The following is a 19,611-nucleotide window of genomic DNA, read 5'->3' as shown; positions in this document are numbered from 1 at the left end:
AATGAAAGCCAAAACACCATATGCTTTCTTAACAACCTTATCCACTTGGGTGGCAACTTTGAGGGAGCTATGCACTTGAACACCAAGATCTCGCTGTTCCTTCACACTGCCGAGAATCCTGCCTTTAATCCTATATTCAGCATTTAAGTTCGACCTTCCAAAATGCATCACTTCGCATTTATCCAGGTTGAACTCCATCTGCCATTTCTCAGCCCAGCTCTACATACTGTCAATGTCTCGCTGAAGCCTGCAATAGCCTTCGATACTATCAACGGCACCTCCAACCTTTGTGTCATCAGCAAACATACTAACCTACTCCTCAACCTCCTCATCCAAGTCATTTATAAAAACTACAAAGAGCAGAGGCCCAAGAACAGAGCCCTGCAGGACACCATTCAGCACTGACCTCCAGGCAGAATACTTACCATCTACAACCACTATCTGCCTCCTGTCAGCCAACCAATTCTGAATCCAGACAGCCAAATCACCCTGTATCCCATACCTCCTGACTTTATGAATGAGCCTGCCGTGGGGAACCTTATCAAATGCCTTGCTGAAGTCCATGTACACCACATCCACTGCTCAACCCTCGTCAACCTGTCTCGTGACCTCCTCAAAGAACGATGTAGTTTGCTCCTTAGTTTTTATTGTAAAATTAGTTATCTAGATTTTTAATTGGATAGAGTAGACCCTTGAGCTAAAATTTAAAGAATGAAGGTCAAATTGAGGGAAGCCAGTTCACCTGTTCTCACTTGGTTGTAACACAGCAGAAACAGGCACTTTGTCTATGCCTCTGTCTTCAGCTGAGTGGGTATTGACAACCTGGGGTATAGATGAAGTTCATGGTAAGTTGTGTATTCTTTAGGAGCAGGGTGTTCAAGACTAGGGGACACGTTTTGAAGGTGAGAGGAGAGATTTAAAAAAGACATGAGGGACAAGCTTTTTACACAGAGAGTGGTTTGCATGTGGAATGAACTTCCTGAGGAAGTGGTGAATGTGGGTACAATTACAACATTTATAAGACATTTAGATAAATACATGAATAGGAAAGGCTTGGAAGTTAATGGGTCAGGAGCAGGCAGGTGGGAACTAGTTTAGTTTGGGATTATGTTCGGCATGGACTGGTTGGTCTGAAGGACCATTTCTGTGCTGTATGACTTTATGACTGTATGAGCTTCCAAGTTAATCTTGCCATAGAGCTGTGGTATGTAAATTTCAGATTGTGAGATTCTTTGAAAAGGTAATTCTTTATATATTTCAATTTATTTCCCTATTAAGCTTTCCCATCAGCATCAGCTTTTCTAAATCAGAAGTTTTGGATATGTGCCCAAATATTTCTGACTGTTCTCTCCAGATCTTGATTAGGACAATTCGTTTGGTCTCAGATTTTGCTCATACTGAAATAATTCCACTGAGGTCAGTACCCCCTCACCAAGTCACCCCTTATTTACATGCGGAGAGCCCTTGACACTGAATCAGCTCCCTCAGAGCCAGCTCCGAGAGTGAACAGAACCTCTGACCCTCCTGTTTATATCTATCAGCCAGGGATCCCTGATTGAGCCTGTCAATCTGAGCCAGTCAGGGAGATCATATTCGTTACAATCACTACAGATTGGCCAAAAATTCAACAATTTTTCCTACTTCTTTATTAGTTGTGTGACTTGCCCAAGTCAACTTCATCATTAGATTCAGAAACTGTGAAAATACACATTGTAGAGGTTTGGAAGTGACAATTCAGAGACATATAGGTTTAAAATCATGAACTGTAAAGGAGCTGACTGCTGAGCAGAGTTAAGTATCATTACTGGCCATGCAGAGTCACTCTGTGTTTCCAGCTTCATGGGGTCAGTTAATGAAGCACCAAATACTTCATGAATATAAAACAATGCACCTTTCATTTACCAGTGATAATGGGAACTGCAGATGCTGGAGAATCCAAGATAATGAAAGGTGAGGCTGGATGAACACAGCAGGCCCAGCAGCATCTCAGGAGCACAAAAGCTAAGATGCTGCTGGGCCTGCTGTGTTCATCCAGCCTCACATTTCATTACCTTTCATTTACCTTCTGGTAGGCCATACTGCAAGTAGTTGGTTTGCTGCTATGTGCTAATGAACTGATATACTGCAGAGAGTTATGGAGTGAGGCCATATCTGTAGTGATGAGGGCTCGGGTTTGTAGTCATAAGTGCAGTTGCTGAAACTCTCAAACAGGTTCCTGGGGAAAACACATAGGTTTCTTTAGACACCTGAGGTAAATGTATGAGCTGAATGGTTCAGCAAGTGTTGCTTAATAGCACTGTTGATTTAGCACCCTCATCACTTTATTGATAATTGAGAGCACAGTTGACTCATAGGGTGTAATTGTTAAGTTGGATTTGTCCTGCTTTTTGCATTGAGGACATACCTGGGTAATTTTCCACATTGTTTGGTGGATGCCAGTGTTGTAACTATACTGGAACAACTTGGCTAGGGGAGCAGCAGTCTTCAGTACTATTGCTGGAATGTTGTCAGGGCCCATAGACTTTGCAGTATCCCGCGTATCCAACAATTTCTTGATATCATGTGGAGTGAATCGAATTGGCTGAAGACTAATGTCTGTGATGCTGGATGAGACTGCACAACAGACTGTGCTGAACACCCTCATCTGCAGACAGGGGTGAAATTATCTCACTTGTCCGTCTGTGGGAATTTTTGTTCCAAAGCAGCCTCAACAATATTACTGTAGAAGCCTATAAATGTGAATCTTTAATTAGCAACAACAATGATGCACACTTGGAAGTGTTGTAAACATGATATGCCACACATTCAGTGTCAGGCCTTGATCAAAATTGTGTCTGTGTGACTGTGAGTCAGCACAGCTTGATGGCTGAGAGGTCCATTGAAAAAGGGAGAGTAGTAAAGATGTTCACGTGAATGGGGGGTGAAAGGGGAGGGTGGTGAGAGTACGAATGTGAAGGAGTTGCTGAGATATTTTCCTCCAGAGGCAGCACAGACTGAAACAGGCAATGGGCTGTAGGCAGTGAGGGTAGTGGAAAAGTGATTGCAGACAGCTTCATACTTTATCAGATTCAACCTTAGCCAGCAACGATGGACTATATATATAAAACAGGCAGCTATTTGCCTTTCAGAATTTGCAGCAGAAAAATAATTATAGTTTTAATATGTAGGTGGTTCCTCATTTTTTAACAGGAACTATGATCCAATCAGCCCATATGCTTTATTCCTCCAATACAAAGGCTTTGTTTCCCCCTATCGTGCCAGAACGAAAAAACTTACTTATACTTTCTGATAATGGATTCTTTAAAAAAAACTGATCTGTCTAAATCAAATTGTATCATCACATTGTGGTCTTTTAGTGGTTTGAAGTGAATTACACATTGAGTGGCTCCGTTGATTAAGAGGAGATTTGAATGGGCTGGACAGAATCAATAAGGAGGAACTTTTCTTGCTGGTAAAAGAAGCAAGAACGGGGCGGGGGGGGGGGGGGGTACAGATTTAAAGCGATGTGCAAAAGAAGCAAGGGTGAAAAGAGAAGAAAGTTTTCTCACACACTGAATAGCTAAAGGATGGTGTACAATGCCTGAAAATTTGTGAGGCAGGTTCAGTTGAGGCATTCAAGAGGGCATTAGATGTTTAATTATATAGAAATAGTGTGCAAGGCTATAGGGAAAAAGCAAGAGATTGGCACAGGTAATAAGGGATAACGGGAACTGCAGATGCTGGAGAATCTGAGATGACAAAGTGTGGAGCTGGATGAACACAGCAGGCCAAGCAGCATCTCAGGAGCACAAAAGCTGACGTTTTGGGTCTAGACCCTTTTCTGATGAAGGTCTAGGCCTGAAACGTCAGCTTTTGTGCTCCTAAGATGCTGCTTGGCTGGCTATGTTCATCCAGCTCCATGCTTTGTTATCTTGGCACAGGTAATGATGTTTTTTTTAAGTGCTGGTGCAAACACGATTGGCTAACTGGCCTCCCTACGTGCCGTAGCAATGCAGTGAATCATTTCTTCATTGATTTTGTCTGCTTTCTATTGGTGTTAGAAACATAAAATCTTAACTTGTGGTAGTTTTAAATGTTCCCTTTGTGTTGGTCTTGCATCATTTCTAATAAATCTGCATAGACTTGTATCAAATGGCTATCAGTGCTTTATTTTGCAGATTCAAAATCGTCAATTATATGCCCTGTGTTGACACCCAGCGTTCCCTCCAATGGTTTCATTTTGTTATTTATTCCTTACTCAAATACAATATTGCAGCTTTTGAAGGTTACTGACATTAAGGAAAATAATTTGGTGAACAATCTCTTCCCTTGTATCCTGAGGAAATAGGATCACTAAGGTTTTGGAGTGGATCTGTAGCTCGGGTTGTGGATGTTGAGGTTGGTTGGCTCGCCGAGCTGGTTTGTTGTTCCGCAGACATTTCGTTACTGCACTTGGTAACATCCTCAGTGCAGCCTCTGACGAAGTGTTGGTGTGTTTTCCCACCTGGTTTTTAAACTCTGGCGACCATTGAGATGGATTGCCTCACTTCCGGGTTTCCTCCTTAGTGAATATTTTCCGATCGGACAACCAGGAAGGAAACTAACAACAAGAACACATGAACATCAACTGGCTACAAAAAGACATGACCAATACTCATTCATCTCAATCTACATGGACAAGGAAAACCATGACTTCGACTGGGATAACACCAAGATCCTGGGACAAGCTAGGCAGAAACAAGCATGAGAATCCCTGGAAGCATGACACTCCACGAAGCAAGCTATTAATAAACACATTGAACTCGACCCCATATACATTCCACTATGGAGGAAACCTGGAAGTGAGGCAATCCATCGCAACGGACCACAGAGTTTAAAAACCAGGCAGGAAAACACACCGACGCTTCATCAGAGGCTGCACTGAGGATGTTACCCAGCATGGTAACAAAATGTCTGCGGAACAACAAACCACCTCGAAGTAGGATCATTTGAACATTGGTGTCAGTGCTAATGTCACATCCTTCACACCTACCTCTGGTTGATTACTTTGGCATTGGCTTGTTGTTAACTTCTTATTACAGTAAGTCTGGAAGTATTGGCACCAAATGATCATATTTTCCAGGGAATCTGATTGCTGAACAAAATCACGTGTCACAGTACATAATTTCTCATTAAGGGTGACAATTCATTTTGATTTCAAAATTTGTTCCATTTTGACATCTGCATTGATAAGTTTCAAACATAGCTTGATTAATTTAAATGGGTTTGCAAATTATGTCACTTCTGTTGATCATAAAATTGGAAAGGAAGAGGCTACTTCAACATGAAATCTTCAATGAGTTGCAGAAATGGATTAATTCACCTGAAGATAATCTGGTGAACGTACAGACTCCACACTGAGGATGGAGTAACAAGGAGTGATCCTGACCAAAACCATCTGCTGGGAATCAAATTAATTCAAATGGTCCCAGATCATTTCCATCCTGCAAGTAGCAGGAGGCACTGGGACCCTTTGTGACATAAAAATGTTGGATGTGATTTTTACTGGAGAGCCTGGTTAGGAAGTAGCAGTGTTTCCGGTGTCCCATCATAGAAGAATAGACGAGGACAACACAGTCCCCCCGGTTTGAGAGTGCTCACATGACCAGGATGAGGCCATTCAGCCCTTTTCAATCCAGGACGAGGGGAGGGGCGGGGCCAGCCTTCACGGGGCGGGATCGTGCACCAAGGGGCGGGGCCTGTTGCCAGCGCGGGAGAATTCACTATGGGGCGGGGCCAGCCGCCAGGGTGCCTGGAATCGTCCCCAGGGGCGGGGCCTGTCTCCAGGGGGCGGGGCCAGAGATCGTTCCCAGGGGCGGGGCCTTGTGCCGACATGGACGGCGTCGGGAAGCCTCTGGTCGCTGCAGTGGCGGCGGGCTCGGCCCTCACTGCCTTCTGTTACTCGCTTTACCGCCGCAAACGGGCCGCTGCCCGCTCCCTGCAGGTCAGCGCCGCGCGTCCTTCCTGGGGAGTTGGTGTCGGCTGTTGCCTGGGCCCCTCTATGGGCCAGCACTGGGCCGATGGGCCTACTGGATGGCAGTTAGACCTCTGCCTGCCTGCGCTGATTCGAGTCTGTTACTGCATTGTCTTAATGTGGTTTAGTTTTGGCCTGTTTGAGAATATTAGCCTGAATGTCGTTCCTCTTCAGTTGTTAAATGTTTCTTTACACTAGCCTGAGTTAACAGACGGGCACTCAGTCATAAAAAAATACAAAGGAACTGCAGAATCAGGAACAAAAACAAAGTTGCTGGAAAAACGCAGCAGGTCTGGCAGCGTCTGTGATGGCGAAAACAGAGTTACCGTTTTGGGTTGGTGACCCTCAGCACACCGGAACACACCAGAACAAGGGTCACCGGACCTGAGAAGTTAACTTTTTTCTTCACAGATGCTGCTGAGCTTTTCCAGCAACTTCGTTTTTGTTCCTGATTTACCACATCCGCAGATCTTTTGGTTTTTATTTTGTTGTTCTTCCAGCTTGCGCTGAGGTTAGTTGGAAAACTGCAGCCAACCAGAGACAGTGATGTTGGCCAGGGAACAGGGTGGTCCGTTAAAATGGCAGGCAGCAGGTAGTTCAGGGTCGTTTTTGCGAGCAGAACACAGATGTTCTGCGAGGGGGTCAGCCAGTCTATGTTTAATTTCCAATTTCCCCAGTGTTACAATGCATTCAATAATTTTAGGGCCTAAACTCCCCCGTGTCCTAGCCCTGTACCCCATATCCCAGGTCTTGTTAGCACAGAGCCTGCCATCTCACACCCCCTGTTGTTAGCCACTAACAGTCCCCATCAAAAACTATTCATCCTCCCAGCCTGATCGTTACCAACTCCGTTGTCTGTCCAACTGTTCTTCTCTGTTTTTAGGCTCTATCCTATTGTTTACTCTCTACCCCACCACCCTCCCTATTTTCTGCATCAAAACTGATGTTTTCCCAGTCACCATCAGTTCTGAGAAAGGGTCACTGGACTCGAAACATTAAATCTGATCTTTTTCTTCACAGATGCTGCTAGATCTGCTGAGCTTTTCCAGCAACTTTGTTTTTGTGACAATCTGTCATGTTGGGATTAGAATCAGATGGAAACAGGCCCTTCAGCCCAAACTAGTCCATGCTGCGCACCCTGTTAGTTTCAATTGCTTGCATTTGGTTCACATCCTCCTAAACCTTTCCCATCCGTGTATCTATCTGAATGGTTTTTAACTGTTGCTATTGTAACTGCCTCAACCACTTGCAGGGGCAGCCCATTCCATATTTGCAACACTGTGTGTGAAGAAATTGCTCCTCAGGTCCTCCTTAAATCTTTCCCCTCTCATCTTAACCTATGCCCTGTAGTTTTCAATTCCCCCACCCCTGTGGAAGAGACTATATGCCTTCATCCTATCTATGCTCCATTATTTTATATGCCTTAATAGGTCACCCCTCATTCTCCTACATTCCAAGAAATAAAGTCCCCTCCCTATACCCGAGGCCTACTAGTCCTGGCAACATTCTCGTAAAATTTCTTTGCACTCTTTCCAATTTAACTATGTCTTTCCCATAACACGGTGATCAAAACTGTACACAATACTCCAATGCGGACTCACCAATGATTTATACAACTGTAATATAATGTCCTAACTCCTATGCTCAATGCCTTGACCGATGAAGGCCAGCATGTTAAATGCCTACCTGTGACACCGCTTTCAATGAACTGTGGCCTTGTACTCTTAGGTCCCTTTGTTCCACAACACTCCTCAGGACCTTGCCGTTTACTCTACAAGTCCTACCTTAGTTTGCCTTTCTGAAGTGCAACACCTCATATTTATCTGTATCATCTGCAAACTTCCTAATCATGCCTTGTACATTCAGATCCAGATCGTTTTTGTAAATAATGAATAACAAAGGTCCCAGCACCGACCCCTGAGGCACACCACTAGTCATAGGCCTCCAGTCCGAGGAAATAACCTTCAGCCATCATCCTCTGCTTCCTACCATTGAACCAATTTTGAATTCAATTCATTAGCTCTCTCTGGAACCCATGCGACCTAACCTTTATGATTAAGTTGCCATGTGGGACCTTGTCAAAGACCTTACTAAAGTCCATAGAGACAAGATCCACTGGCCTACCCTCATCTATCCCCTTGGTTACCTCATTGAAAAACTCTAAAAGATTTGTCAGACATGACTTCCTGCTCACACATCCATGCTGACTGTCCCTAATATGATCTCAACTATCCAAATGTTGGTAGATCCTGTCTCTCAGTATCCTTTCCAATGACTTGCCTACCACTGATGTCAGAGTCCTAATGAAGGGTGTAAAGCCAAAACGTCAGCTTTCCTGCTCCTCTGATGCTGCCTGACTTGCTGTGTTCCTTTAGCTCCACACTGTATTGACACTGATGTCAGGCTTGCTAGCTTGTCTTTGCTATCTTTCTCAACCAATAGAACAACATTAGCCACCTCCAGTCTTCTGGAACTTCAACAGTGGCTAAAGATGAAGCAAAAATCTCATGTGTTACAGATTGCTGTGTTTTGTGTTCTAGAAGGCTGTGTTTCCATTGTCATTGTCTCTTTTAGGATGCAACAAAACTTCATTTAGATGAAAATCTCAAGACTATTTTGTTGAATGCGCCAGGAAAATGCCTTCCCTACGCTGTGATAGAAGGTAGGTAGGTTCTCAGTAGATGTGTTAATGTATTTGAATCATTGAAAGGCAAGAGTTGCCTTGTAGGGTTAGAAATACCTTGACTGCAGTCTTGAAAATGGTGTGATGTATTTCAATCAAAATGCACATTGAGTAAAACAGCTTAATAATTCAATAATTAAAGCATGCAACAGTGCTTTCAAGAAAGGAGAGAGGAAGAAAACAAAACTACTGGCCAGTTTTAGATTATATCAGTTTTGAGCTGGGTGTTCGAATTTGTTATTAGGGAAAAATCTTGTATAATCAAATTCAAAATTCTAGTGCAGAAGGCAATTTATCAAATATAAACTTCAGTGAGTTTAAATATTGTTTAAATGTTTTTTCCAAAAATTCATGATATAAGCTGCCCCCAAAAAGTTAATTAGGAAGATAGGGATTTATGGAGTTGTCCTAGTGTATTAGTATAGGTAGAGCATTGGTTAATTAAGCCAACATGAACATGTTGTATTGGAGTCATTAGATTGTGGTGCAGGTTCACAAGAATCAGTGCATTAATGACTAAAAGAAACAGAATAAGATGTGTCAATGTGAGAATGTTGGATGCCAGGAGGACATAAAAAGACTGCAAAGAGATGTAAGTTAAACACGTGGGCAGCAAGATTGCAAGTGGTGTCTGCTGTGGCAGTGAGAGATTTTTACTTTGATCTTGAGAATAGAAAAGCAAAATATTTTTAAGAAGGTGTGAACGTGGAAATAATAGTTAGATTTGGCTGTGCTCACACAAGGAATGTGCAGGCACAACACACAATCAGGAAAGAAAATTATTTTGGCCTTTGTTTCATGGAGTTTAGAGTACAAGAATAAAGAAGTCTTGTTAGAATTGAACAGGGCTTTCGTAAGATCATACCAAGAATTCTGTTCACAGCCTTTGTTTTGGTATTTAAGGAAAGCTGTACTTGCATTGGAGGCAGCAAACCAAAGGTTTACCAGGTTGGCCCCAGGTTGAAAGTACCATAAGACCTGCGCTCTAGGGATAAAAAAAACTTCCCCTGAACTTGCTGTTGGGTTTATTTGTGGCTATCTTGTGACTTTTAAATCTGCTCTCACCATCATGTAGCAGTGGTAGGTTCCTACCTCTGAACCTAGAAACCTGAGTTCAAGTTCTACCTGCTCCAGAAGAGTGGCATGAAATCTTTGAACAGGTTGATTAGAAAGTATTATTTCTAAACTAACTCTGTCAAGCCGACATAATCTTAAAGACCTCCGTCAGATCACCTATCAGTCTTCTCTTTTATAGAGTCGTAGAGTCATACAGCACAGAAACAGATCTTCCAATCCGATCAATCCATGCCAAACATAATCCCAAACTAAACTAGTCCCACCTGCCTGGTCCTGGCCCATATCCCTCCAAACCTTTCCTATTCATGTACTGTCTGTCCAAATGCCTTGTAAACGTTGTAGCTGTACCTGCTTCGACCACTTCCGCAGGAAGTTCATTCCATGCGCAGACCACGCTCTGTAAAACAAAAACAATTGCCCCTCATGCCTTTTTTAAATCTCTCCCTTCTCACCTTAAAAATGTGTGCCCCTAAGTCTGGAAATCTCTCATCTTAGGGAAAGGACAACTACCATTATCTTGATATGTACTTCTCATTGTTTTATAAACTCCAACAGGTCTCCTCTCAAACTCCTATGCTCAAGTGAAAGAAGTCCCAACCTAGCCAGTCTTTCTTTATAACTCAAACCTTCTGGTAAATCTTTTCTGAACCCTCTCCAGCTTGATAATATCCTTCCTGTAGCTGGGCAACCAGAATTGGACGCAGTATTCCGGAGAGGCCCCTTCAATGTTCTATACAACCTCAACATGACTTCCCAACTCCTACTCTCAAAGGACTGAGCAATGAAGGCAAATGTGCCAAACACCTTTCTAACCACTCTATCTATATGTGATGCAAACTTCAAAGAATAATGTACCTGCACCCCGAGGTCCTTCTGTTCTACATCACTACCCAAGGCCCTACCATTAATTGTGTAAGCCCGACCCCTGTTTGTTGTACCAAATTGCAACACCTTACATTTATCCAGATTGAAAGACCACCCAGTCTTTCTTGATATTGTTTAATCTTTCCTGCTAATGATATTCCTTGTCCAGTGCGTGTATATCCTTTGTACAATATGGAGATTAGAGTTATTCATGCAATATTCCCAAATCTGGTGAAAATAATTCTATGAAAGTGAAATAATGAGTTTAATGCTCCATCTGCTGGTTCTCTGCTGTCAGTGCTGTTCATGTTGAGGTAGCATTGATCCACTCCCTGTGGAGGTTACTGTTGGTAGATTAGATTCCATACAGTGTGGAAACAGGCCCTTCGGCCCAGCAAGTCCACACTGCCCCTTGAAGCATCCCACCCAGACCCATCGCCCTATAACCCACACACCCCTGAATACTACGGACAACTTAGCACGGCCAATCCACCTAGCCTACACATCTTTGGACTCTGGGAGGAAACTGGAGCACCCGGAGGAAGCCCACGCAAACACAGGGAGAATGTGCAAACTCCGCACGGGTAGCTTGGCCTCCCAATAAATTTAACAGGTTTAAAGCCACGTGGACATCACAGTGTAGGGGAACGTGCCTCTTTAGGCACTAATTAGCAATCAACAGAAATATTAGTTTAAACTTGTTGGGAGTTGAACCTGTATAGATATCACAGAGACTTACCTAGATAAAAGCCATTTGTGCTATCAAAAAAATGAGTTTAGTTCTTTACTCTCACTTTCCCTGCAGCCATTTAAATTTCATACCTTCAAATACATCTTAAACTCCCCTTTAAAATTGTTAATGGAATCAGTTTTCATTAGCTTTTGAGGTAGAACTTTCCCAATCCTGATAATTGAGTAAAAGCAATTCTCCTCCTCCTCTCCTTTGAATATTTTGTGCATGGTTTAAACTCTGGTTATTTATCAGAGGAGATTACTCTGTAAGTAAAAAAATGAAATTACTGAAATGATCTATTCATGAGTGTTTATTGTTGAAACCTGCAGCAGCAAAAATGGCTTGCTTTTACACAGGATAAGGCAACAGTTTCTCAATTTAACTGTGTTCAGGCACCAGAGATTGAAGTGCCTGGAATAATGGAAAATACTTGCAGCCTCTCCTATTCTATAGATCAGGTCATAATAGTTGTGCAAATGGCTGAGAAGCATATTTATTGACTCTGTTTCTGTGCTTTAGGTGCTGTTAACCCTGTCAAAGAAACCCTAAATAGCCAGTTTGTGGATGGCTGCAAAGGAGTTATACAACGTCTTGTTTTACAGGAACATAAAATGGTATGGAATCGAACTACCCACATCTGGTAAGTTTGTAATATGAAAGAGGATCGATATTGTCAGACAAAAGAGGCAGCAACCTGTATTAGAAATAATGGGAACTGCAGATGCTGGAGAATCCAAGATAACAAAGTGTGGAGCTGGATGAACACAGCAGGCCAAGCGGCATCTCAGGAGCACAAAAGCTGACGTTTCAGGCCTAGACCCTTCATCAGAGCACCTGCAGTGTTTTGCTTTCTATCTAATTAATTAGTCTCCTACTGCGGAGTTCTGCAGCCACAGTGGCTAAACTATAATCTAGAGAGCTGTATCCTTGCACAAGTGCAGTGCTTTATGCAGTGTTGTAGATCATGCATGTAGATCAAGCCTCTTGAATGACCAAAGGCAGTGAAGGCCGTTTGGGCTGGGGTTGGTTGGAGATGGGGGAGCCACTGGCCTCTTTGAGTGAGGGTTCGAGACAGGGCTGCCAACCTACCCTTGTTTTTGGTTTTCTGACTGAGGTTGTGCCAATCCTGTATGTGACACTGGAAGGTTCCATTTGGTAGGGAACTACATCTACAGCCAGCTTGGTGGAATTTGTGCTAATAAATTAATTTTACTTTAAGGTGAATATTGGCCTCCCCATGAGCTTCATTTCTCTGTTTGCAAGTATATGCATCAACAATTATAGTGTCTCCCTTTTTATTTTGAACTCTTGCCTTGGAAAGTAAACTGCAGCAAATGATCCTGTAAATTTCAGGATCCCTACTCTACAAAGAATAAGAGATGTCTACAGCCCAAGCTTACAGTCTCTAATCAGGCTGTTATAAGCTATGAGAGAGCCTACTTAAACTCTGATCACTTTATTTATCATTAAGCTGATCAGAGGTGCCCAGGATAAATGAGGAACCTGGTTTGCGCCTCAAACATCATAGAGAACCATGAGATAAAGAACTTGATGGTGAAATTGAAACTTGGGAATCTACTGACTGAAAGTCTAATGGGTTAAATGAAAGTTAAACTTGTGTGGTAATACTACACAAGTGAGAGGTTGCTGGATATCCCTGACCCATAGGTTTCACTTTGCTTTCAACAGGAATGACTGTGAAAAGATTATTCATCAAAGGACCAACACTGTACCCTTTGACCTTGTGCCTACTGATGGTAGCCCTGGCATCTCAGTCAGGGTGATAAAACCCTTGGAGTCCTCTGAACTGAACTTGGAAATGATGTATGAGAAATTTCACCCTGCAGTACAAACATTTACTGATATAATTGGTCATTTCATCAGTGGTGAGCGACCGAAGGGAGTCAAAGAGACTGAAGAAATGCTGCAAGATAAAGACATCATAACTGGGGTTGGGGAAATTGTATTGGACAGTAACATTATTAAGATACAGCCTCCAAAGCAAGGACTCCAGTACTACTTAAGTCGACTGGATTTTGAGTCTCTTCTTCAAAAACAGGAGTCCAAGGCAAACTTGTGGAAAATCCTGACGATGGTGTTTGGAATTACAACTTGTATAACTTTATTTTTCATATTACGACAACTGTATAAACATTATGTAAGGGAACAGGAACAGTCAAGGCTGCAGAGAGAAATGCTGGCAGTGAAGAAGCAACATTTGCAGGAGCTTGACTTGACAGAAGATCAAATCCCACAAAACGCATGTGCCATCTGTCTAAGCAAGGAACGTTCCTCTGTGTTCCTGGAGTGTGGACATGTCTGCTCCTGTTCTGATTGTTACGAAGCCTTACCTGTACCTAAGAAATGTCCTATTTGTCGAAACATTATCTCCAGATTAGTCCCATTGTACAATAGTTAAATATTCAGTTTGTAAGCGGCACTGAATTGAAAATGCATGTTGTTAGGAAATTATTATGGGGTTGAAAGGTAAAAACAATTTGTGTAAAATTTTATGCAGGACTGCATATACTTATAAACGTGGTTATTACTTTGTCTATTTGACTTTTTCTCTTCTACATTTTTTATTTCCTGTGATGGACTATCCTATGATGCTGAAATGTATTTTTATTCCTTTCTCCAAAAATGATCATCTGCATCTCATAAGATCACAAGAAATAGAAGCAGTGCACCACTTTGAAACCGTGTCCTATGGTCCTAGACATCCTTAGGAGGAACATCCTGTCAGCATTTTCCCCTTCATCTAATCTCCTCAATCTGCTGTTTCACTAAAATCCCTCATATTATGCTAAACTCTATTGTGTATCTGCCTAACTTTTGTCCCTAAAATAACCCTTTCATTGCTAGCATTGATCCCAGTTGCACTCCACAAGTTGGGGTTTGCCAACCTGAAAATTACTTATTTACCTTGATTTTGTTTTCTGTTACCCAGTTAATTCTTTTGTCTTGGTAAAATATCACCCCAATGCTTTAAGCTGTTGTATGGTAAATATTTATGTGGAACTTGCCTTTTGGAAATCCAAATATGCTATGCCTGGTTCAATAGCGGGTGCAGGAGGGCATGCCAGGAGCAGCACCAGGTACACCTAAAAATAAAGTGTCAACATGGAGAAGCCACCAAACAGGATTATTTCCATGCCAAACAGCATAAATAGCAAATGATAGACAGGGCTAAGTAAGCTACAGCTGACAGATCAGATCTAAGCTCTGCCTACCTGCCACAGCTAGTTGTGAATGGTGGTGGACAATTAAACAACTCACTGGAGGAGGTGGCTCCACAAATATCCCCATCCTCAATGATGAGTGAGCCTAATAGATCAGTCTAAGATAAGGCTGAATTGTTCACAGCAATCTTGAGCCAGAAGTGGATGATCCAGCAACACACATACCAGTCTTTAGCCAATTCAGTTCATTCCATGTGATATCAAGGAATGGTTAGAGGCACTGGATAGTGCAAAATCTATGGGCCCTGACAATATTCCAGCAATAGTACACAAGACCTGTGCTCCAGAACTTGTTGCTTCCCTAGCCGAGCTGTTACAGTACAGTTACAACATTGGCATCTACCCGACAATGTAAAAAATTGCCTGGTATGTCCTGTACAGAAGACCCATTTCCAAATACTGCCCCATGAGCCTTTTCTCAATCATCAGTAAGGTGATCCATCCCTGTATTAAAATATTTAATGATCCCACTTTGACTGCATTCTGTGGCAAGGAGTTTTAAAGTCACATGACCCATAGAGAAAAAGGTTCTTGTTATCCTGTCCTGAAAGGATGATCCATAATTATAAAACAAGGCCCAGATGTTTGGACTACCTAACAGGAGGAAACATTCTTTCTGTATCGACCTTGTCAAGATTATTCAAGGTCTTATACTTTTTAATCAAGTCACCCTTCATTCTTCAAAACTCCAATTTACCAAACGTAGCTACAATGCCTTTCCTCCCCTCATCTGAGTAATTAATGGAAATTGTAAAAAGATTCAACACAGATGCTTGTGGATTTCCATTTAATACATCCTGCATTCAGACAAACTTATGCATACTGTTTTTTGCTAGTCATGCTAATATGTTACCCCCTACACTATGAATGCTTATTTTCTGTAATTGCTTTTGATATGACTCCTTTCTAAATGCCACCTTAAAATTCAAGTATAGTATGTTTACAGTCTCCTTTTATCTATAATGCAAGGTACTCCTTCAAAAACTCCTACAAATTGCTTAAACATTATTTCCCCTTGACGATTCTTCTGGATTAACTTGACTTTTTCCTAAGTAAACGCAGGTCAGTAGGGTGGTCAAGAAGGCATACGGCATGCTTTCCTTCATTGGATGGGGTATTGAGTACAAGAGTTGGCAGGTTATGTTACAGTTGTATAAGACTTTGGTTCGGCCACATTTAGAGTACTGTGTACAGTTCTGGTCGCCCCATTACCAAAAGGATGTGGACGCTTTGGAGAGGGTGCAGAGGAGGTTCACCAGGATGTTGCCTGGTATGAAGGGTGCTAGCTATGAAGAGAGGTTGAGTAGATTAGGATTATTTTCATTCGAAAGATGGAGATTGAGGGGGGACCCTGGAACACGTTGCCAGTGGAGGTGGTAGACGCAGACACGTTAGCGTCTTTTAAGGTATATCTGGACAGGTACATGGATGGGCAGGGAGCAAATGGACACAGACCCTTAGAAAATAGATGACAGGTTAGAGGATCTTGATCGGCGCAGGCTTGGAGGGCCGAAGGGCCTGTTCCTATTCTGTAATTTTCTTTGTTCTTTGTTCTAAAGCAGCTATAATGTGTTTGATATTCAGGTCGAACACCTTCCCCATGACAAGCTAACTGGGCTATTATTTCGTATTTTCTACCTCCGTCCTTGAATAGATGGTTACATTTTCTACTTCCCAGTCTTTAGGAACTCTCCTGAATATAGGGAATTTTGGAGAATTAACATCAATGCATCCACTTCCTCTTTAACAACTTTTTTTCAGGCCCTAGGATGACGTCCATCTGGAGATGTCTCTGTCAGGTTATTTGTACCACTTCTCTTGAGATTGTAATTTCACGAAGTTCCTTTCATTTTCATTCCCTTTATTGCAAAATCTTTAATTACTCCTGGCTCATTGCACGCCGCCAGACCCAAAATAGTCTAGACCCTGGTAGGTTTTAAGAAACTGTCCTAACTACAGTCTATGAATTCATCCTGCAGATTACCTTTGCTATGTTTATCAATTTGATTTGTCCAATCTATATGAAGATTAATGACTTAAAAGAGAAACATCACTTTGGCTATGGTAGCTAGTGTACTGCACCTACATGGTGAATTGGTTTTGAAGTCAGTGTTAGTAACCATTTTAAGATGTTAATTTTTTTTCCATTAATCTGCTTTGGGTACGAACCAGGTTTTCTTATACTAATGAGTTAAAATAAGGTTTACACAAAATGTTCACAGGTCTGAACATTTTTATGCATTTCATTGTCTTGGTACATAATCTGATCTTATTAAAGAAAGAGTATTGTTCCTACCAGAAACTAAATCATTTTGCTTTTAATCATGCACTTTACTGTCTGTTTATTGATGGTACCTGTTTGGTCTTCTTCATGTGCTATGATGAAGTTGATCCATGTTTACATCGTTAATACATTCATCATTTCTATTTATTCAGCATTTGCCGACTGTTTCTAGAATGGATTGTGTAGTAAAAGTATGAATAAAAAATGCAGCAGTACAGTAGAAAAATCAGCACAATGCAGTGACAAAATATCTTGCTTTTGAATGAATAGATCATGTGATTCTATTTAAAAAAGGAGGGATGTTTACCCCTAATTCTGACCAATATTTATCCCTCTATCATCTGATCAATGTCAAATTGCTGTCTTTAGAGCTAGCTGTGTGCACATTGCATTTTCAATATTCCAACAGTATAACTATACATCAAACTATTGGCTATAAAACTCTGAGAAGTCAATGGTCAGAAAAAGTACTGTTTAATTGCAAGTTTATCATTTATGTGTGTTGCCCGAAACTCTTATTAATAGTCTTACTAATAGTTATAGCTCAGCTCTACTTGGCTGCATACTCCAGATAACTTTTAACAGCCTTGTTAGCCAAGAACCCAAACTATTGATCTGGAAATCATACTGAATTCCCAAATGCACAATTTTTAGTTCACTGCTGTCTGCATATTTATCTCTGAAATATATTTTCATATCCCTATATAATGCAGTACCTCTATTTCCCATCTCAACCAATGTGTTTTGTGGGTATAAAGATGGAAATATAGAAGAATGTCTCCCAAAGATCTGTTAAGCTTAAGGACAATTGGAAATGCAAAATTCAGGTCAACTAATCATTGTAATGTGGGTTTTGAGAGTTATGAAAGAAAATTACATAAATAAAGTTAAGATGCGAATTAGCTGTGATCTAATTGAACGGTGGAACATGCTAAAGGAAAAATGCTCTTTTCCCTCTTCACAGTACAAGGTTTCTTTAAAGACAAGAAATGCAGGAGCTAAATCCATGAGCAACCTCCTGAATATTCAGTAACAATCTCATTGTTAATCTCAGTTGATACAAAATTTTAACGAATAAAATTGAATTCATTGGTCAAGTACGAAATGAGTTTGAAGTGGAAGAAACATTTACCTGAATTTATTTTGCATAAAGCTAGGTGAGTCCAAATAGGGCATGGTTTCAGGGACCTAAGATCTTTAATCTTGAAATTGGCTTCTACAAAAATTGAATGATTTATTGTTACTTATATTTAAGAAACATATACAGTGAAAAGTGTAATATGTCACCACACTCTGGTGCCATTTTGAGTTACAGAAGATATTAAGTTATAACTAAAGTATAACTAAAAACAGAGTAGTTCTTCTATTCTTGTGCACTGCTCGGTGTGGGAGAGAAGGGCAATGTGCCCACCAGCATCACAGTCCATTTGCAGAAATTCTGCATTGGGGCCCCCACCACTCTCCGACTAGATCAGGCCTATCACACCACTGTCAACCTGCCAGGAGCACTGACTTGGGTCAACTGCGTTACTGCAGCTTACCAAGGCCAACCACATGTTCCGCCCTGCTCTTGCTACCAGGACATTGATTAAGTACTGTAGAGGGAGAACGATTAATAGATACAATGTCTCCAAACTAAGTGCTTAACAATATAATGAATGATAGCCAGGCACTAAGTCAAAACTTGCCAGTGAAAGCGGATGGCAAAATTGATTGTGAAGGCAAAGTGGTTTCTTTGAAACTAGTCCAAACGTATGCATTCTGTTTATTTCCTCGTATTACAGAATATATCTAGAGAATCTTACTAAATGACTAAAAGTTTAGTATTCTTTCTACCTGTTGCTGAAAATAAAGAATTCATTCTACATTCAGTTTTCCAGATTGTATGCTCTTCTAGTAGCCATGACGTTCCTTTACTGTCACAAGCCGGACAGATTTTCAGGAACAACACTGGCTGTCGAACATTGTTCATATTCTTCTAGTTATGTTGTAGAACCCGTAATGTGAACTCTTCCTACGTGCATCACTGAACTGCCAGCCTGAGTATCCTGTGCCTGTAAATCCACCTCAGGGCAATGTAATTAAAGCTAACAAGGTGTAGAGTTGGATGAACACAGCAGGCCAAGCAGCATCGGAGGAGCAGGAAGGCTGACGTTTTAGGCCCTAGACCCTCTGAAGAAGGGTCTAGGCCCAAAAGGTCAGCCTTGCTGCTTGGCCTGCTGTGTTCATCCAGCTCTACACTTTGTTATCTCAGATTCTCCAGTATCTGCAGTTCCTACTGTCTCTGAATGTAATTAAAGACTCTGGTGATAAGCAGCAGGCGAGTCACTAGCACAAGTCAGAAGGTACAAGCAGCTGGGACTTGCATGTCCCATTCAGTAGAACAGCTTGGAGACTTTGATTCCTTACAATCCACTTATAAAATTTGCCATTTTGCATATGAAGATTTTATGAGGCTTCCAAACAACTTGAAAGTTTGGTTAAAGAAGTGAGTTATTCAGGCAGGCCAGTTGGTGAATGTAGACAGTTCTGTGTTAAATACATCGCAACTCTGTAGGCATCAGCAGTGGACACTGGAGTCAGATTTCTAAACAGTGGCCAATCTGTCGTGTTCCTAAGATGCTGCTTGGCCTGCTGTGTTCATCCAACTCCCCACTTCGTTATCGCAAATCTGTCATGGCGGGTTACCTTTTTGTTGTTAAAGCCTTGGGGTCAGATATTCAATAAAGTCTTCCG

At 41.6% G+C, this 19,611-nt stretch overlaps 1 protein-coding gene across 1 annotated transcript; it reads left to right on the top strand.

Moving 5' to 3' along the window:
* The first annotated feature begins 5,837 nt into the window (after positions 1–5,837).
* mul1b (mitochondrial E3 ubiquitin protein ligase 1b) lies at positions 5,838–18,118 on the top strand. Its single transcript, XM_048561827.2, has 4 exons — positions 5,838–5,962; positions 8,567–8,654; positions 11,869–11,989; positions 13,039–18,118. The coding sequence occupies exons 1-4, from the start codon at positions 5,852–5,854 to the stop codon at positions 13,766–13,768; spliced, it is 1,050 nt and encodes a 349-aa protein (XP_048417784.1). The 5' UTR covers positions 5,838–5,851; the 3' UTR covers positions 13,769–18,118.
* Positions 18,119–19,611: the final 1,493 nt, after the last annotated feature.

This window comes from Stegostoma tigrinum, chromosome 28 (assembly GCF_030684315.1).
Source record: "Stegostoma tigrinum isolate sSteTig4 chromosome 28, sSteTig4.hap1, whole genome shotgun sequence".
NCBI lineage: Eukaryota > Metazoa > Chordata > Chondrichthyes > Orectolobiformes > Stegostomatidae > Stegostoma > Stegostoma tigrinum.
Note: the sequence above shows the minus strand (reverse complement) of the source record. Positions and strands in the feature narration are given on the sequence as shown.